Source organism: Hyperolius riggenbachi, chromosome 3, assembly GCF_040937935.1.
Source record: "Hyperolius riggenbachi isolate aHypRig1 chromosome 3, aHypRig1.pri, whole genome shotgun sequence".
Lineage (NCBI taxonomy): Eukaryota > Metazoa > Chordata > Amphibia > Anura > Hyperoliidae > Hyperolius > Hyperolius riggenbachi.
In genome coordinates, this window is record NC_090648.1 from 291,897,733 (window position 1) to 291,917,221 (window position 19,489).

At 39.8% G+C, this 19,489-nt stretch overlaps 1 protein-coding gene across 6 annotated transcripts in view; it reads left to right on the forward strand.

Annotated features, from left to right (window-relative positions):
* TMEM168 (transmembrane protein 168) overlaps positions 1-19,489 on the forward strand; it is a 187,685-nt gene that overhangs the window by 55,829 nt on the left and 112,367 nt on the right. For 2 of the 6 annotated variants that reach the window (XM_068276488.1, XM_068276487.1), the window contains one exon: positions 4,077-7,995. The exons of 1 other annotated variant lie outside the window; for it this stretch is intronic. In XM_068276488.1, the coding sequence (XP_068132589.1) occupies positions 4,077-6,787 (2,711 nt within the window). In that variant the 3' untranslated portion in view covers positions 6,788-7,995. Of the gene's footprint in view, positions 1-4,076; positions 8,000-8,300; positions 12,097-19,489 lie in introns of those variants that run through there. 3 more of the 6 variants (XM_068276491.1, XM_068276490.1, XM_068276489.1) reach the window with 3 other exon arrangements.

Below are 19,489 nucleotides of genomic sequence, written 5' to 3' on the forward strand. Positions count from 1 at the left end.
TATCAAAGCTAAAATTTCTGCTAATAAAAATGTTGAAATGCAGGGAGGAGATTTGGGTAAGGTCTCTTTTACAAAACCAGCTGATGCTGCCCCCTGCAGGAATGAGAAGGAGAAGCAGTCATACCAAAGATCTCCAATGGTTTGTTATTATTGCAATAAGCCTGGACACATTAAATGGAAATGTTATAGATTTTTGAATGATGTGCAAATGCGGAAGAACTTTGGCAAAGAAAATGGATTGGTCAATTTTCAATCCAAACCTTCTGCACCAGCTGCAGAGGTAGAAGTTCAGACATCTTCACCATATGCACCTCTGATCAAACAGTTACATGAAATCAAGATCAGCTATGATGGTAATGATGATCATGACAGGTTTCAGTCAGTGGGGCTGTTAAAAACTCCGTGACTAGCAGAGGTTAAACCGATTAGGAATTTGGAATTTGTAGCACCTTTATTTTTAGACAATTGTGGGAGACCATTTGTAAAAGCCATTTTAGAGGGAGAGGAATTTTTATTTTTGCTAGACACAGGCGCTCAGATCAGTGTCACTACAAAAGATTTGCCATTACAGCCTGGGGCAAATACATGCGCAGTTGTGGGCTTTGATGGGAAGACAGGTAACAGAGCTACTTTGTGCAAAAATGTGTCTTTTGAAATTCCAGGTTATGTGCAGACTGAAATTGATATTTGGCATTATAAAGGGGCGGAGTCGATAATTGGTTCAAATGAAATGACGAAAAGAGGCTGGGTTTTGGACCTGGGCAATGCAGTAATTTGGAAAGATTCTATCAACCGTAAACCTGTGTTGCTAGACCCTAACGATTTCCATGAAGTGAGTAGCATTTGCATGACAGAAGTCAAAACCACCTGTCGTAAATGGCCTGAGGTGGATGACAATCCAAGTTTGACAGCTGTCATACAAAGGTATCCTCAGTTATGGGCTCAGTTTCGAAGTGAAGTGGGGACAATGAAAGATGTTGTAGTGAATATTGAGGGCAGAGATCCTCCCCCTCAAAAGCAGTACAAATTGCCGCCAGATGCGATTGAACCGATCGGGAAACTAATTAAAGATCTATTAGATCAAGGCGTTATAAGAAAGGCAAATTCTGTATGTAATTTTCCGGTTTGGAGTATTGTCAAGCGCGATCAAACGTATAGATTTCTGTTGGACTTACGTATGCTTAATAAATATACTCCAAACATTACGACGATAGTTTCGAGCACGCCTGATGTCATGTCAAAATTGTCAGCTAATGCCAAATACTTTTCAAGTCTGGACATAGCCAATGGATACTTCTCCATTAAATTGGCAAGAAGTTGTCAATACAAATTCGCTTTTAGTTACAACAACGAACAATTTGTATTTACACGTCTGCCTCAAGGTTTTCATTCTTCAAGTTCAATTTTCTGTCAAGCGATGACAAAGGTTTTGTCAAAATTTTCGAGGCCAGATTGTATTATATCCTACATCGATGATATTTTACTTTTTAGTGAGACAGAGAGTGAGCATTTGCAACTGCTAGATGAATTGTTCATGATTTTGTCAGAAGCAGGTCTGAAATTAAATACCAGCAAGGTAAAACTTTTGAAAACTGAAGTGGAATTCTTGGGAGTGAAAATAGCCCATGGTGTAAGACAGCCATTGCAGGAAAGGGTTAAAGCAGTCATGTCACTTCCCATTCCAACCAATCACAAAGCACTGAGACAATTCCTTGGTCTTGTAAATTACTCGCGAGAATTCATAGAAGGCTTTGCTGAAAAAGCAGCGGTTTTGTATGAATTGTTGCAAGGAGAAAGTAAAGATTGTTTTGGCCCATGGGAAGATCGACACATGCAGGCATTTGAAAATTTGAAAAAGGCTTTGCAAAATGCACCAGCACTAGCAACAATTGATAAGTCACCAGAGGCTAGTTTTGCTATTCAAGTGCATGTTTCAGATGTGTCCATATCAGTGGTTCTTTTACAAAAACAAAGTGGAAACTGGAGAATATTGGGATATTTCTCTAGACTGTTGACACCTGTGGAAAAAGGATTTGATGTTTGTGTCAGACATCTGCTAGGAGTTTATTATGCAGTGAAAGCAACTGAACATATTGTGGGATTTAATAACATCATTTTGCAGACTCCCCATTCTACTTTGAAACTTTTGCTAGAGAGGAATTTGCCAGGCGTGACTAACCAAAGATTCAATCAGTGGTTATTAGCTTTGTCGACAAAACAAATCCAGGTAGATCACAATGCTAAGTACATTCTTCCTCAACTTATGGATTATCAAGGGCAAGAACATGTATGTCCTTGTGAGGGTTCAGAAACTTTTCCTTCTCTCTTCCGGCGGGAGGAGCAAAGGTCTGATGAACCAGTGTTTGTAGATGGTTCTCGACATCAAGTTGATGGGAAGTATTGTACAGGCTATGCGATCTGGTATCCTAAGAGAGGTTATGCGATCCAGCATAAATTACCTGGTCATTACTCAGCACAAAGAGCAGAATTGCAAGCTGTCAAAACAGTGCTGGAATTGGATGAAAAGGAGAATAAGAATCCTTTAGTGATTTACACTGATTGTTCTTGGTTGACACGTTCATTGCTAGATTATTTGCCAATCTGGAAGAGAAGAGGTTTTGTAGATTCATCTAACAAGGCTCTTGTGTATAAAGACATGTTACAATCGATTATCGAGATTGCAGAAAGAAATCCTTTAGCTTATGCGATTATAAAGGTTCCCGCTCACAGGAAAGATGATAGTGAGTTGTCTGAAGGTAATAATTTGGCAGATATGTTGGCCAAAGAAGCAGCAATGAGAGGCGTAGAGATAGAACAGGAAAAGTCTAAATTGATTGTCGCAGCTGTCAGGAAAGATGATGATGTCACAAAGGTATCTTTTGCAGCAGAGCAGGCTAAAGATCCTTCTTTAGTGGCTCAAATGACAGATCCTAAATCTCCTTTTGTTTGCAAGGATCAAATGTTGTTTTACGAATTGAGAGGAATTCTGTATCCAGTAATTCCCAAACATTTACAAGTGGAATTTGTTAAATTCAATCATAGTAGTTTGGGACATTTGGGCCAGGAAAAGTTGCTAGAAGTTTTGAAGGAGAAGTTCTATTGGGAGAAAATGGAAGAAACAGTGCAGAATGTAGTTCAATCATGTTTGATTTGTGCACAGATAAATCCCAGGCCAAAGGGACAGAAGCCACCTCTGCAGAGAACTCCACCTGCAGATGGTCCTTGGTCTACATTGCAAATTGATTTTATAGGTCCATTGCCTATGGGTAAACAAGGTTTGAGATATGCATTGGTAGTGGTTGATGTTTTTTCAAAATGGGTAGAAGTTATTCCCTTGAGAAAAGATGATGCATTGAGTACGGCTAGGGCTCTAGTCAGTCATGTGTTTGCAACATGGGGAATTCCACAAAATTTATCCAGTGATAGAGGTACACATTTTACAGGAAAAGTGATGCAAGCAATGTGTAATATCATGGGAATTAAGCAACAATTCCATGTGCCTTATCACCCACAGTCAGCAGGCATTGTGGAAAGGATGAATAGGACAATTAAACAAAGAATTGCTAAAATGCTAATGGAAAAAGGAAATACTTGGGTAGATGCCATTCCTTTTGTTTTGATGGGTATTAGGAGCACTCCTAATGCAACTACTAAATACACTCCTTTTGAATTGATGACAGGAAGGAAAATGCCACTTTTGTTTCCTCAGGAGCCAAGATTGTCTACTCCACAGAGAGAGGCTATAGAAAAAACTAAATGGTTACAGTTGTTGCAGGAAAATTTGAATGCAATTTTGCCACATGCTGCATCTCATATGCAGAAAATGGTGCCACCTCATAATTCAAAATTTGTGAAAGGGGCATTAGTGATGGTCAAAATGTTTAAAAAACCAGGACCATGGCACAGTAATTGGGAAGGTCCTTTTGAAATTATTGATACATTGGGCCAAGTGATGATTAAAATTAAGAGACCTCAGATCTCTGCTAAAAATATTCGTAGGCAGCAGGAAATGTGGGTTCATGTAGATCAATGCAAATTGTATGTTACAAAATAATGATGCTGCATTTGTTTTGCAGGTATCATGTCTGGGCATAAATCCAAATGGAAGAAGATTAATCCAAAGAATGGATTAAAGGGGGATGCCTTGAAAGACAAAGCAACAGACGTTTTCTTGTTGTTTATTTTTTATGTGACTTTGATGACTTCGGTGATCCATTGTTTGACAGTGACAGTGCAAGCTGAAGAAACAAACTTAAACTCTGAAGTTTCGATGAAGAAAAAGACACTATCCAGAGGAAAAGGCTATTCTTATGAAGAGTTTTTTAAAGAAAGCACTGTAGATACCACAAATGACATTGTAGGATGTTTTTGCCTAGGGTCAGATAATGATTGTTGTTTACAATTGTTTTTCCAACATAACACAAATATAGGTGTCCAAGCAGTGATAGAATCTAGAAATGTATTCACTAAATTGACAGGACAATATATCCATAATGAAATAACAGGAAATATGAATTGTAGTTTAACTGAATTTAATTTCTGGTATGTACAAATCAAGGGCAATGACTCAGCAGTTTGGTCTGGAAATTTTACTAAAGGAACTGGAAGTGAGTATATGAAAGGGGAAAATGGGGAAAAGGATGTTTTATTGTCCGAAGGTGTAATGGTATTCTTATTTCCTGATAGTAATGCCATTAAAAGTGATGCTGAAGGAGATATTAATAGATTTTGGAGATTTCAAATATCCAGAGGAGAGGTAGTAGCAAATATAAAAGTTAATTTGACCGTGACAAATATAGAGTATCCAGAGATTAAAGTTATGCCACGTTCTTTAGAAATCAGAGAAGGATATAAGGATATACAATTGATATGCAATACTAGTGTATTGTTACCTCCAAATGCAACTTTAACATGGAGTAAAAATAATGAATTTCTAGGAAATTTTTATAAGGGTAATATCCATGTGATTAATCAAGGTGCTAAAGGTAGTGTAAAATGGATAAATTCTAAATTGGTTTATTCTTTTAATGAAGTGGCTATGGAGGATAATGGAACCTATAAATGTTGTATTAGTTTACAAGGATTTCCTACTAAATGTGATATGACTCAAATCACAGTAAAATCTCCTGAAAGGACCATTTGTAATGATAAAAAATTCTACAAGGCAAGTCCTTTTCAATTCAATCATTTCCAGACCAAGCCACTGTTAAGAGAAGGTAGATTTGTGATAATTGTTTGGAAGTTTAATATTTCAAGTTGGAAAATTTCCACAAGATATCCAATATGCCAAAATTATCTTGCAAATTCGATACATGGAATGGAACAATGGTTTGAAAATAGTTTTGAAACTTTCCCTAGGAACAAACGAGGTATTCTAGAAGGTATTTTAGGAGGCGCAGGAACCATTGGTGCCATAACTAACAGCTTGGATGTAAAAACTTTGAAATCTGATTTGGAAACAGTGGGTTTGTTAGGAGGTAAAGGATTAAAGGTGCAAAGGAATATAAACCAATTGATGGAGCATATGATAATACAAACTGCATCTGTATTAGGTTCTTCTGTATCACATTTGCAAGATATAGCTTTAATGTTGATTGATAGTGAACAGAAATCACAGTTGGCAAGGATATGTTTGGAAACCCAAACTGAATATTCAACAAATTTTAAAATTATAGCACAGGCTTTCCAAGGAGGAATAACACCTCTAGGAATACTACGAAATTTACCTAAGAAATATAAATATGCGTTAAATCATATAGATTTGTGGATTAATAAATGGTACGGATGCAATCAGTATGAATGCATTAGTACATCGATGATACCAATAGCGGGGAAAGAACAAATTTTAGTGCCTGTGACTATATTAGGGGTTCCAGTGAGTAATACACAATTATTGTATTATCAAATGTTTTATAATGATTTTGCCATGGATGAAAACAGTGATAATGTTGATCAATTAGATTTATCATCGTGTTTGCATTTTCAATCAAAGGTTATTTGTTTGCCTAATCAGGGAAAATCTATTTATCATTCATGTTATCACAATCAGAGTCTGTGTACTGCAAGGATTGAAAGGGTTAACACTCACACTGATCTAATCACACACGTGGAACAAAGAAAGATATGTTTTCAAGTAATGTCCAGTGAAGAAATGGTTAAAGGGCATTTTAAATCGTGTGTTCATTCAGAGAAGTTAGTTAGAGGTTTGTACTGTGTAGAAGGGGACATAAATGCAGTTAGTTTAAATGATCTAAGAATTAATATCACATCTTTGATATCTGAAGATGTTGATAGTCTCCCTATACAATATAATGTCTCACAAATAAATGAATTTCCCTGGGATAAATGGACACAAGAAATAATTAAAGACAAAGGATTGTTGTTAACCCTGACTAAAGAGTTGCATGCGGCAGAAATTAAATTTAACCATCAGCAAGGAATATTGGAAAATGTAGAACATGATTTTATCACATTTTCTAGTACGTCTTTTTGGAATAGTTTGAAAAAATCGATAAGAACTTTAGGGAATACTTCAGTGTTATCAGCTGCAGGAAATTTATTATTACATCCTATATTCCTTTTGTTTATTATAATAATATTTTGTATTATATGTCAAATACTTTTAGCATTTAGAATTAGGAAATTTTATAGACTAATCAAAATAGAAATTAGGGAAATGGAATTGTATATCAGAACTATAATTCAAAGGAAATTAAGACAATTGATTAATGTGGACAGAGATCTTGTAGATAGAGGAGCTTTGCCAAATCTTCATAGACCAGTATGAATGGATACGAATGTGACGTGAATGGGAATTATGTATGATTTTAAAATATTATAATATTTTCAAGGGGGAGATATGAAATATTATATTTTGATAAAGTTTAATTGACAAGGATCCTGTTGATTAGACTTATGTCTGAGGTTATTTAATTAGTGGAAGTAATCTCCCATTTGGAAATATTAGAAGGTGAACCAGGGTTGTATGGGGATATGGTTTTGCTTCCAGTCTAGTACAAGAATCTTTGTCATCATTTCTCTGTCTTAAAAGTTGTTATGCCACTCCAACCCCCCATGGTAACAGGAGATACTGTCTCCCCCACAAGGTAGCTAGCCATCTGGCTTCTATTATTGAGGGTTGGAGGATGGGAAATTCCTTTGCCAGCACTGGACAAAGCAGCCTGTTTAACTCTTTCAAACCTTGAATAGGAGTTACCCAAGAATTCTAACAAGAATGTATTTGTACAATAACTATAGCATCTTTAGAATAGTGAGTTATATGTAAGAACATATATATAGTTAGTAATGAGTAGATAGTTTATAATGAGTACATTTGTTTAGTATAAGCTTATATGTGTTAGCAAATAGAACTAAGTATCATTTGAATCAACCAATCAGAAGGCAGCTTGGAATCTGATACGTCAGAAGTTCGGGTTGTTATTTAAATAAGGAGAAGGGGGGTTGAGCGAGCTCACACACGCTGGTCATTCTTAGATGGACTTTGGACTGAGCACACACACCTAAGTCCTACTATTCTCACAAACATTTCAAGACAAAGAAACTTTATTTAATTCTTATTTTATTTAAGATCTTTAATAACTCTTTTATTTTACTTAGAAGACTTGTACTATGGACTTTGTATATTTATAAGCTGAAACAATAAACCTCATTAAAAGGTGATTTTTGTTCAACGCCTATCTCTGACTGGAGAACAAAGACATTGCTGGAAAAATTCACAAAAGCTTCTATTTAACAGTACCTGAACTGACATGACATGATAAACATGTATTTACAGTCCCAATCCTACATAGAACTAGGATTTCTTTTTGTTTTGTTTTTCTGACTGTAAAGTTTTGTTTATTTTTTTGTATTTATAACGCGCCAAAATATTACGCAGCGCTGAAAAGTTCAACTAGGGGTCTGAATGATAGCTTCTTTCCAGTCAGATTGCAGTGGACTGTAGTGTAACTTACTGATACTTAATTACAGGCTATAAAACTTTTGCATGGCAAAGAGACAATTCTGAGTGGAAAAAAAAAAATCAATAGTTCAAGATGGGGGTTGTAAAACCTCCTAAAGCTGTTGTCAATCAGTTGAGAGAATAGGTTTTCATCTTTTAATGTGTTTTTAGCTTTTAAATGCAAAATAAGAGTGTAGAACTCCAAGGAAATCCTATTTAGGAGCAGGACTATAGATAGAATTTTATCTCCTCAGTTTATTTTCAGTTGAGGCCTCCTTTAGCTACATTATTTCTATAGGGTTTGCCAGTAATCCCCAGACTATTTTCTGTGATTAAACAGGTGGTGAGACATTACGGTTTGAGACCCTCCTAGACTGGTGGAGGGAGAAGAACAGTACATACTGCTCTCGACTTATCATTGTGTTGGATACAGAGAGTTCAGTACCTTGGATCAAGGAAGTTCGAAAAGTTAATGATCAGTACATTGCCATACAAGGAGCAGAAATGGCAAGGATTGTAGACATTGAAGAATCTGACCCTCCACAGCTTGGCGATTTCACCAAGGACTGGGTGGAGTACAACTGCAATCCTGAACACAATATAAGTTGGTCTGAGAAGGGGCGCACTGTGAAGGCATTCTATGGAGTGTCAAAGCACTGGAGTGATTACACCTTGCACCTGCCAACTGGGAATGATGTGACAAAGCACTGGATGATCTATTTCCCTCGCATCACCTACCCACTGGTTCACCTGGCCAACTGGTGTGGAGCACTTAATATTTTCTGGCCCTGTAAAGCTTGCTACAAGTGCTTGAAAAGGTTAAAAATGAATTGGTTTCTTCCAGCAGTTCTGGACACTGGGCAAGGCTTTAAGATGGTTAGATCCTAATTCCCGGTTAACAAAGGTACAATTTATGTCATCCATCTTTATGAGAAATGTGTGAGGACAGATGCAGTTACTTTCGTCTTGTATTTAAAGAGAAATTCTATTGTTTGAGCAGTGCAATGCTTTGTTACACTTTGTACAGCAATATATATTCAGTTTTTTTTCATGGAACATTTGTAAGTCGGTCACCTTTTCATAATATAAATCTTTGTAGGTATTCTTATGCTTCTCAGTGTGACATTCTGTGTTAGTATATATTATCAGCGTACTGAATGACCCAGTTTAGATTTTTATCATTGCACATAAGAGACCACTAATGCTGGCTACACACCTTCCAGGCTTGTTTGAAATTAGGTTTGTCAAATCACTAGTATTTACCAATTGTGCAATATAAGCTTCTACTCTGATGAATATCATTTGAGTGAAATATTTAGCTGTGCCCTCACATTGCACCGTTGTTGTAGAACTCCTCCAGAACTGTCATCAGAGTAGACAGAGAAAGAATTACCATATTTTTGGATCATAAGATGCTCCTGACCATAAGACGCACCAAGAAAATAAAATACTAACTAAAGAACTAAACTTGGTGCATCCATGTTATAGGTCAGTCTTCTGGATCTCAACCCCCCCCCCCCCAATTATACGTCCCATGTATCTCTTGTGTCTTGTGCACCAATTGTGTCCCCTTGTACTTTTTTTTTGTTTTGTGTGTCCTATACCCCTCCTGTGTCTCATGCTCTGCTCCACTGGCTCTGTAGTGCCGTATATAGTCGCAATGTCCCTAGCGAGGCTCTCTTGAGTCTCTTCCCTATGATATACAGTGTGCCGCAACCTATATACAGTGTCCTGTGGTCCAAAAAATGCAGTACCTTTTTGTAATGGCCTTTAACCACTGTTAGGGGCATCTGCTTGTTATATTGAGTATGTGTAGTGGCACCACCATGTAAGGTGGGTGGTGCTGATAAAAAAAAAAAATTACATTACCGATATTTTACTATAAACTATCCACTTCTGATATCACTTGGGTGCCTAATGTTCTTCTGTTTCTTTATTATATCAGATCATATTTACAGCAAAATCTATGGGCATAGCCATCCTGATGCTTTGCTCATATATGGATCACAGGCTCAGTGTAGCAAGAATTTGGACATTCTGCTATCTGCACAGTCATGTAATGGTAGCCTTATGAAAGGCTCCATATATGCTCAGAATAGCCATTTTTTTCTGTATGTGGAAGATTGTCCCGTCAGCAGGGCTTCTTATAAGAACAGAAATCCCCCTCTTTTAAGGTGAATTGGGAAGAATCCTTTTTTTCCTTCTAATAAAGTTTGGTTTGGTTGAAAAAGTTCTCCACGTTCTGTGCCACAGTTTCTATTGGTTATGTACAATATGTGGCCTTATTTGCATCCTCTGTTGTATAGGGCAGCATAATGTTTTGGTGTTTTATAAATGAAAGGTGAAGGTAATAACATTCAGTTGACAGGAAAGAAATAGTGGGTGTAGAAGTCTTGTGATGCTAAAGAGCTCAAGTGAAGAGCGGATTGCTGTCTTCAGAATCCCCGCTAACAGATGTGGAACAGTCAGGCATTGTTCCGCGGAGATGTCAGAAGTGCATAAACTGCACTGTCTGATGTCCCCGTCCATGTATTGTGATTCACCATCGCATTTTAGCATGTTTGCGGACTAAAATACGCAAACTCATTGCAATTTCCATTCATTGTAATGAATGAAATCGCAATCGTATTGCCGAAAAATTGCATCAGAGTGGAAGTACCTTTCGTTTTGATGGCACTTTTTTTTCGCAATGCGCTCAAGTGGGGAAGGGGCTCAACATTAAACCCCCTTAACCATGTAAACCTGCTCATAAACACACACCTATTACTCATCCTCTGACACTCCTCAGAGATCCCGGCACCTATTACCGCTCAGCCGCCGCACCAATGGCTGGAGCTCACCTATACTCTACTGGGGTCCGATGTAGCTGCTAATTACATAGCAGCCTATAGCGGTGCCCAAACTGCCGTGCGTGCCTTGTGGCTATTTTAACCGATTTGTGATAAGAGTGCTGCACTCAATGGCTAATTACACCCTCCAATGTTCACTGGATGCAGCTTTGTATCCTGCTGATGATTGGGCTTCACCAATGCACTGGTCTGTGTTGCTTCCCAGAATGCTGGTAGGCTAAATTTCAGAATGCCACAGGCAGTGGATACTTGTCTGTTTCTTGCACCCTCTTGTAAATGGGGATGGTCAGTTAGAGGCGAATTGTTCCAAGCTGATGCATTTATACAGCTTGGAAATGGACCAGTTAGCATCTAATTTCCAAATTAAATTTGCATAAAATCTGCATCAATTCAGTATAATTAGCCTGTCACTGACATCCCTAATGGTGAAACTAGCTCACTAGTAATAGTAGTTTGAGAAATTCATTCGGGAAGGAAGACCTTTCTTATCACAAGTATTATTGCTATCTGAGTGTAAGCCATTTTTTTTACCACTGACCAAATGACTTCATGGTGGTGTCTGTCTTCAGAATCTCCTCTGTGTATCTCTTTGCTTTAATCATAAAATCTGTTGTGTAGAGAAAATATTTCACAGAAAGGATGTGCACTCCAATATAATGTTTGTATCATCTGGCAAAGTGTTAACCATATTTATCGATGTTCTGTAGCCTTTTATGTAGACAGAAAAATGTACAGTAGATCAGTTTACAGCAAGACTGTTTTGCAGTGAAAGCATACCAAATACAGTATGTGGGTTTCTTATACACGTGTATTGTACATCTAAGCCGCAGATTAAATATAAATTTGGAGGAGCCCAGGCACACATTACTTACTAACTCAAGATCTTGGTGTAAGTCGGGATAGGTTATTGCAGTTACCACGGTTGAGTGGTTGCAGATGCACTGATTGTAACTATTTTCTGGCAGATTGATGCACTAGAGTGTGTACAGCAAATTACGTTGGAATTGTTCTGCACTGTTCTGGTTCATTGAGTTAAGTAAAGAAGCCATAGGCTGTGCAGGACATGGCGCTAAAAACTTTAAAGAAGGGCTGCCTGTAGTTTTGTTTCGAAACCTGTTTTTAAAAAAAAATAAATGATGCTTTCTGCATATTTCCTATGTACAAAAAAAACGACAGAAGTGGAGGAGCACCCATGCAAAAGGATATGGGGTGTGCCGTAGCTTTAAGACCACTGTACCAATGATCCAAAGATGCAGATCCAGACGAAGCAGGCACCACCTTCAGTGAATAATTAGCTCTTTATTGAAAAAGTCATAAAAAATGACAAGTCATCGATAAAAAATGGCTTTAGCGGCTGACAGCCCGCTGTTTCAAGCTCAGTAGCTCTTTTTCAAAGCCAGAAGCCATACAAACAAGTAGAGGAACAACTCCTCCTTAAATAGGAACTATACAAGTAATTAGCCAATCAATTTAAAATCTGGCTGGCCAATGAGAGCACTCAGGAGGGCTGTGGACCTGATGGGGAACTGAAAAGAATGACATCACCAAAAACACACCTCCCAGACTTGCCAACGCCTAGCGCATGCGTATACAACCGTCCGCATGCGGAAAAACGTACGCATTATACGCGGAGAATCATCCAGACAACAAAAAAACGTCCGTACGTTTAAGAGGGTCCGCATGCGTAAAATTGTACGCGTCTGACGCGTAAAAACCATACGCGTTTAACGCTGAAAATTTCACTAACATGCGTCAATATAGCCGCAAAGAAGATAGTAAGTGAAATTTAAAAATATAGCAGCGGTATACAAAAGTGCCTGGGGACCACCAAAAACGTCATCACAAACATGAAACAGTCACCACAACCAAGTGTGGCAATATGCAATGACGACAACAGGGTGTCCCCAGAGCAAATAACAACCGCCTATACTTACAAAAATGCAAAATACCACACATCGCTATGCGTTCAGCAAGACACATGGGAGTTTTCCTAAAAAAGACAAAAGAAAAAATTAGAAACAACACTAGAAAAAATGAGAGGAACACAGCCGTCCCAAGATTATCACACAGGCCAACCAGTAGGAAAAACAGTAAGCAGAAAAAGACAATCACAAAGGATAACTCATATACAGAAACTGAGATATTCCCGATTTAGCCCACCCAACCCCATAACATTAAGTTTTCGAATCCACCATGCTTCCCTACGTGCCAATTCAGCCTTTCTATTCAATCTACCCCGCCAATCATAAGGTACACTATCTATAACCTGCACCTTCATCTGTGCCACACCATGTCGAGCTGTTGAAAAATGAGACGACACAGCCTGTGTCGTATCATGATTCCGGATTGCTGATTTATGCGATGCCATCCTGTCTCGTAAGGGTTGTGTGGTCATTCCGACATATCCAAGGCCGCACGGACATTTAATTAGATAAACTACATACGTGGAGTCGCAAGAATAGCGACCTCTAACAGTATATTGTGTGCCCTTGCATGGATGAGTGAATGTACCACCTTTTGCTATGTGGCTGCACAAATGGCAGCTTAAACAGGGAAAAGTGCCACTTCTTGAACCAGTGGATAATGAATTAACAATCATGGAAGAACTCAATGAATTACAGCTACGTTGTCTAAATACTTTATCACGAATGGTGGGGGCCTTTTTGAACGAAAGCAAAGGAGGATAGCGGAACTCCGGTATCCGGGGGAAGGCCCCTTGCAAAAGGTGCCAATGTTTTCTAACAATACTGCCCATTTGTTGACTACAGGCTGAATAAGTGGACACAAAGGGCATACGAAATTGTTTCTGAGTTTTTTTAGAACGACATGAGTTAGGGGACAGAGTATGTTCTGGGTAACCTCTTGCTCTAAATTTGGTTTTAATTAGCTCTTTATGGGTTTCCAAAGAATCTTGATCAGATACTATTCTCTCTACTCGTGTAATTTGTCCCTGAGGGATAGCATTCTTTACCGAGGGTGGGTGGAAACTTTGATAGTGAAGAAGGGAATTTCTATCAGTGGGTTTAGTATAAAGGGTGGTAGTCAGTCTACCCGACTGCATAATCACCCTTGTGTCCAGAAATATTGCCTCATCTAAACTGCTATTTACAGTCAATCTAATTGCCGGACAACTAGCAGCCAAAGAGGATACAAATTCTGTCAAAAAAAACTCAGAAACAATTTCGTATGCCCTTTGTGTCCACTTATTCAGCCTGTAGTCAACAAATGGGCAGTATTGTTAGAAAACATTGGCACCTTTTGCAAGGGGCCTTCCCCCGGATACCGGAGTTCCGCTATCCTCCTTTGCTTTCGTTCAAAAAGGCCCCCACCATTCGTGATAAAGTATTTAGACAACGTAGCTGTAATTCATTGAGTTCTTCCATGATTGTTAATTCATTATCCACTGGTTCAAGAAGTGGCACTTTTCCCTGTTTAAGCTGCCATTTGTGCAGCCACATAGCAAAAGGTGGTACATTCACTCATCCATGCAAGGGCACACAATATACTGTTAGAGGTCGCTATTCTTGCGACTCCACGTATGTAGTTTATCTAATTAAATGTCCGTGCGGCCTTGGATATGTCGGAATGACCACACAACCCTTACGAGACAGGATGGCATCGCATAAATCAGCAATCCGGAATCATGATACGACACAGGCTGTGTCGTCTCATTTTTCAACAGCTCGACATGGTGTGGCACAGATGAAGGTGCAGGTTATAGATAGTGTACCTTATGATTGGCGGGGTAGATTGAATAGAAAGGCTGAATTGGCACGTAGGGAAGCATGGTGGATTCGAAAACTTAATGTTATGGGGTTGGGTGGGCTAAATCGGGAATATCTCAGTTTCTGTATATGAGTTATCCTTTGTGATTGTCTTTTTCTGCTTACTGTTTTTCCTACTGGTTGGCCTGTGTGATAATCTTGGGACGGCTGTGTTCCTCTCATTTTTTCTAGTGTTGTTTCTATTTTTTCTTTTGTCTTTTTTAGGAAAACTCCCATGTGTCTTGCTGAACGCATAGCGATGTGTGGTATTTTGCATTTTTGTAAGTATAGGCGGTTGTTATTTGCTCTAGGGACACCCTGTTGTCGTCATTGCATATTGCCACACTTGGTTGTGGTGACTGTTTCATGTTTGTGATGACGTTTTTGGTGGTCCCCAGGCACTTTTGTATACCGCTGCTATATTTTTAAATTTCACTTACTATCTTCTTTGCGGCTATATTGACGCATGTTAGTGAAATTTTCAGCGTTAAACGCGTATGGTTTTTACGCGTCAGACGCGTACAATTTTACGCATGCGGACCCTCTTAAACGTACGGACGTTTTTTTGTTGTCTGGATGATTCTCCGCGTATAATGCGTACGTTTTTCCGCATGCGGACGGTTGTATACGCATGCGCTAGGCGTTGGCAAGTCTGGGAGGTGTGTTTTTGGTGATGTCATTCTTTTCAGTTCCCCATCAGGTCCACAGCCCTCCTGAGTGCTCTCATTGGCCAGCCAGATTTTAAATTGATTGGCTAATTACTTGTATAGTTCCTATTTAAGGAGGAGTTGTTCCTCTACTTGTTTGTATGGCTTCTGGCTTTGAAAAAGAGCTACTGAGCTTGAAACAGCGGGCTGTCAGCCGCTAAAGCCATTTTTTATCGATGACTTGTCATTTTTTATGACTTTTTCAATAAAGAGCTAATTATTCACTGAAGGTGGTGCCTGCTTCGTCTGGATCTGCTATTTCCTATGTACTTGAGCGCTATGGTAAGTTTTTGTTGCTCCCTCTCTGGTAAAGAATGTAGGCTGAATGTATTATTCAGATGTTTCAGTCCTTGAGATTGGTGAGTAAAACTGTATTCAGGCTAAGGATCTGAAAGCGGAGTTCTCCCTTCCCCATATTTGCTAAACTGAGGCATGCATGTATTGTTTGACTGTAGAACATTGTATTCTGCTAACGAGGAGTCAGGGCCCGTTTCCACTATAGCGTTACGAAATCGCCGGCGAATCACCGCAGGCAAATCGCATGCGGGTGCGATTCCGCATGCGTTTTTGCCGCGATTTCGCATAGGTAAGGCTGTTTGCGATTTTAACCATGTCACTGCCTGTGTGAATTAACATGGGTACCTATGCGAAATCGCATGCGAAATCGCGGCAAAAAACGCATGGGGAAAACGCATGCGATTTCCCTATTAAATACATTGCGTGCGATTCGCCTGCATTCCACACGCAGGCGAATTCTGAGGCCCCTACCCTGCAGATTTTTTCTGCACAGAAAAACGTGCGGGGAAACGCACAAGTGGAAACAGTCCCATCCACTTGTACTGACTGTGCGAATCCGCATGCGGGCAACGCATGCGGATTCGCGATAGTGGAAACGGGCCCTCAGTGTCTACATTTACATGTTTTAATGTGCCTTAGTAAGAGATTAAACAACATTAGGGTAGTTGCTAGGAAAGCAGCAGAAAGTATTATGTAATAACACTCCATACACAAGGTCTACTATTATGCTACGTACAAGTTATGAATTTGCCTCCCAAATTGATCTTTAATGATTGCTTCAGTTGAAAATTTTCCAGCAATCTGTATCAAAATGTTGGCTCAGGTCACTGGTGAGAAGCATGTTTTGTGATCTGAAGAGCGGTGCAGCAGAACTCTTGCTGACAAACACTGCAGGAAACTTTACTAGAGATCACCCCAAGAAAACCCAGCTCTCTGGAATAGCGTACATATTGTAGGCCATCGTTTAAAACAATGATGAGCAGAAGTCTACAGAGCTTGCATAGATTTACAGAGCGCTGGAAATCCATCATGTACTTGAGAGCTGTTGTGTGTTCTCCATTGCTAAAGAAAGCTGTTAGAACAAATGTCACTGAAATTAGATCTAAAAAAGAAACTGTAAGATGCCGGCGCTATATAAAATTATTTTGGGTGTTTTTGTTTTCTTGGGTTTTTTTTTTTAAAAAGTCTTTATTGAAGAGCAATGAGGTATAGCTGTGTTCACTTTTAAACATCCATAAAACTGGATTAAAGTGAACCTGAAGTGAAAATAGTCTGATGACTTTAGCAATTGTATCTATAGTGCATCCGGTAAGTACTCATGGTGCATCACTTTTTCCACATTTTATGTTACATCCCTGTTTCAAAATTGGTTAAATTCATTTTTTTCCTCAGAATTCTACACACAAACCCCATAATGACAATGTGAAAAAGTTTACTTGAGGTTTTGGCAAATTTATTAAGCATTTAAAAAAAATAAATAAAAAAAAAATATTCACAGCCTTGGCACAATACTTTGTCAATGCGCCTTTAGCAGCAGTTACAGCTATAATTGTTTTTGAATATGATGCCACAAGCTTGGCACACCTATCTTTGGCCAGTTTCGGCCATTCCTCAATGCCGCACCTCGCAAGCGCCATTATTTTGGATGGGAAGCTTAGGATTCCTCCAATTCTTAAATGAGTTATCGGGCATATTTAATGAAAATAAGTGTTACTTACCCGGGGCTTCCTCCAGCCCCAAGCTCCCAGCATGTCCCTCGCCGCAGCTCTGCCCGCAGCCGTTCTCCACCGCTGCTTCCCGCCCCCGGTGATGACGTCAGGCCGACCTGGAGGCAGTAATGCGCCTGAGCCTGTCATCGCCGGGAAGCAGCGGTGGCGACCGGCTGCGGCCAGAGCTGCGGCGAGGGACTTGCTGGGAGCTTAGGGCTGGAGAAAGCCCCGGGTAAGTAGCACTTATTTTCATTAAATATGCCTGATAACTCCTTTAAGTCCTAACTCCCCAAAATATGTCAGAATAAAGGTCTTGTAGACATTCTGATTATAATAAGGCTAGAACACAAAATTGTTGAAATGATTACATTTATGAATAAACTTAGTGAAGCTGTACAAATAAGGCACCAGACTATACAGTATGTACATATATACTTAATACCTCCAGTGTGTGGTATATTTTGAAACAGGGAATGGCATAGAGGGAGACATCACAATCGGGGCAGTAGGAGCGTGATTCCTTTTAGACTTTTTTTTCCCTTTGCTATCAGTCTTAGGCGGCAGGCAGAAAGTTTTCAAAATCCAGGCAGAGGTCGGTGCAGGAGGCAGGCAGAGAGCAGTCAAAATCCTGGCAAAAATCGGTAACAGTAAGGCAGATCAGCAGAAGCACTTAGCTCAGAAGCAGTTGGCAACCAAATAGCTATATTGACATTCTGTGCTTTCAAATGAGCTCATCTGCCAGGGCACTCGTGACACAGGGGAAAGATCAAATTACAACTTGTGATTAGTGACAAATTGAGGAGGAATTAAATAGGCTAAACTCTCTACATATGCAGGCAGCATTTCTCTGTTTACCTGACCTGTGCAAGAATTCAGGTCCAGATGGGGGATTAGGCAGGCTAAACTCTCTACAAACGTGCATAATACTGCCGATTTGATTTGCCGCCGGGACAGCGGAAGAAGAGCGGGGGACATGGGGATCCCGGCGGCCATGGAGAAAAGGCTGACAGCCGGGAAGAGAAGGCTGGAGTCGTGCACTGCAGCACAGCGCTGATCACGCATGATTTAAAACGGTAAAAAACTCGGGTATTTACCTACTCTGAGCTGATCTCGGGATTACCTCTCCGGGCTATTTTTTCCTACCCCAAGCTCAGTTTGGGGGTACCGCCAGGGAGGTTAAGTTATCTCCATAGATGTTCAATTGGATTCAAGTCTGGGCTCTGGATGGGCCACCCTAGGGCATTCAGTTGTCCTGAAGCCACTCCTTTTGATATCTTGGCTGCGTGCTTTGTTGTCCTGCTAAAAGATAAACTGTCACCCCAGTTTGTGTTGAAGAGCGCTCTGGAACAGATTTTCATCCAGAACGTCTCTGTACATTACTGTTGTCATTTCCCCTTTATCCTGACTAGTCTCCCAGTTCCTCCCACTGAAAAACTTTCCCACAGTTTGTTGGCACCACCATGTTTCACTGTAGGAATGATACTGGCCTGGTGATGAGCAGTGCCTGGTTTCCTCCAAACGCGACATCTGGCAGTCACACCAAAAAGTACAATCTTTGCTTCATCAGACCAGAGAATGTGTGTTTTTTCATGGTCTGGGAGTCCTTCAGGTGCCTGTTGGCAAACTCTAGGTGGGCTGCCATGCACCTTTTGAGAAGTAGTGGCTTCTGTCTGGAAACTGTACCACACGGGCCCGATTTGTGGATTGCTGCAAGGATTGTTGTCCTTCTGAAAGGTTCTTCTCTCTCAACAGAGGACCTCAAGCTCTGACAATGACCTGGTCACCTCCCTGACTACGGCCCTTCTCCCCCGATCACTCAGTTTAGATGGCCGGCCAGCTCTAGGAAGAGTTCTGGTGGTTTTGAACTACTTCCACTTCGGGATGATGGAGGCCACTGTGCTCATTAGGACCTTCAAAAAGCAGCCGAAATATTTCTGCAACCTTCCCCCAGACTTGTGCCTCAAGACAATCCTTTCTTGGAGGTCTACCAACAATTCCTTTGACTTAATGCTTTGTTTGTGCTCTTACATCAACTGTGAGCACTTATAGGCAGGTGTGTGCGCCTTTCCAAATCCTGTCCAATCAACTGAATTTACCACAGGTGGTATTTTTTAATAAATTTGCAAAAATCTTAAAGGGGCACTGCAGCAAAATATAAGATCTTGGGAATTCCCTAACAGAGCAACACATATTAGATGTGATT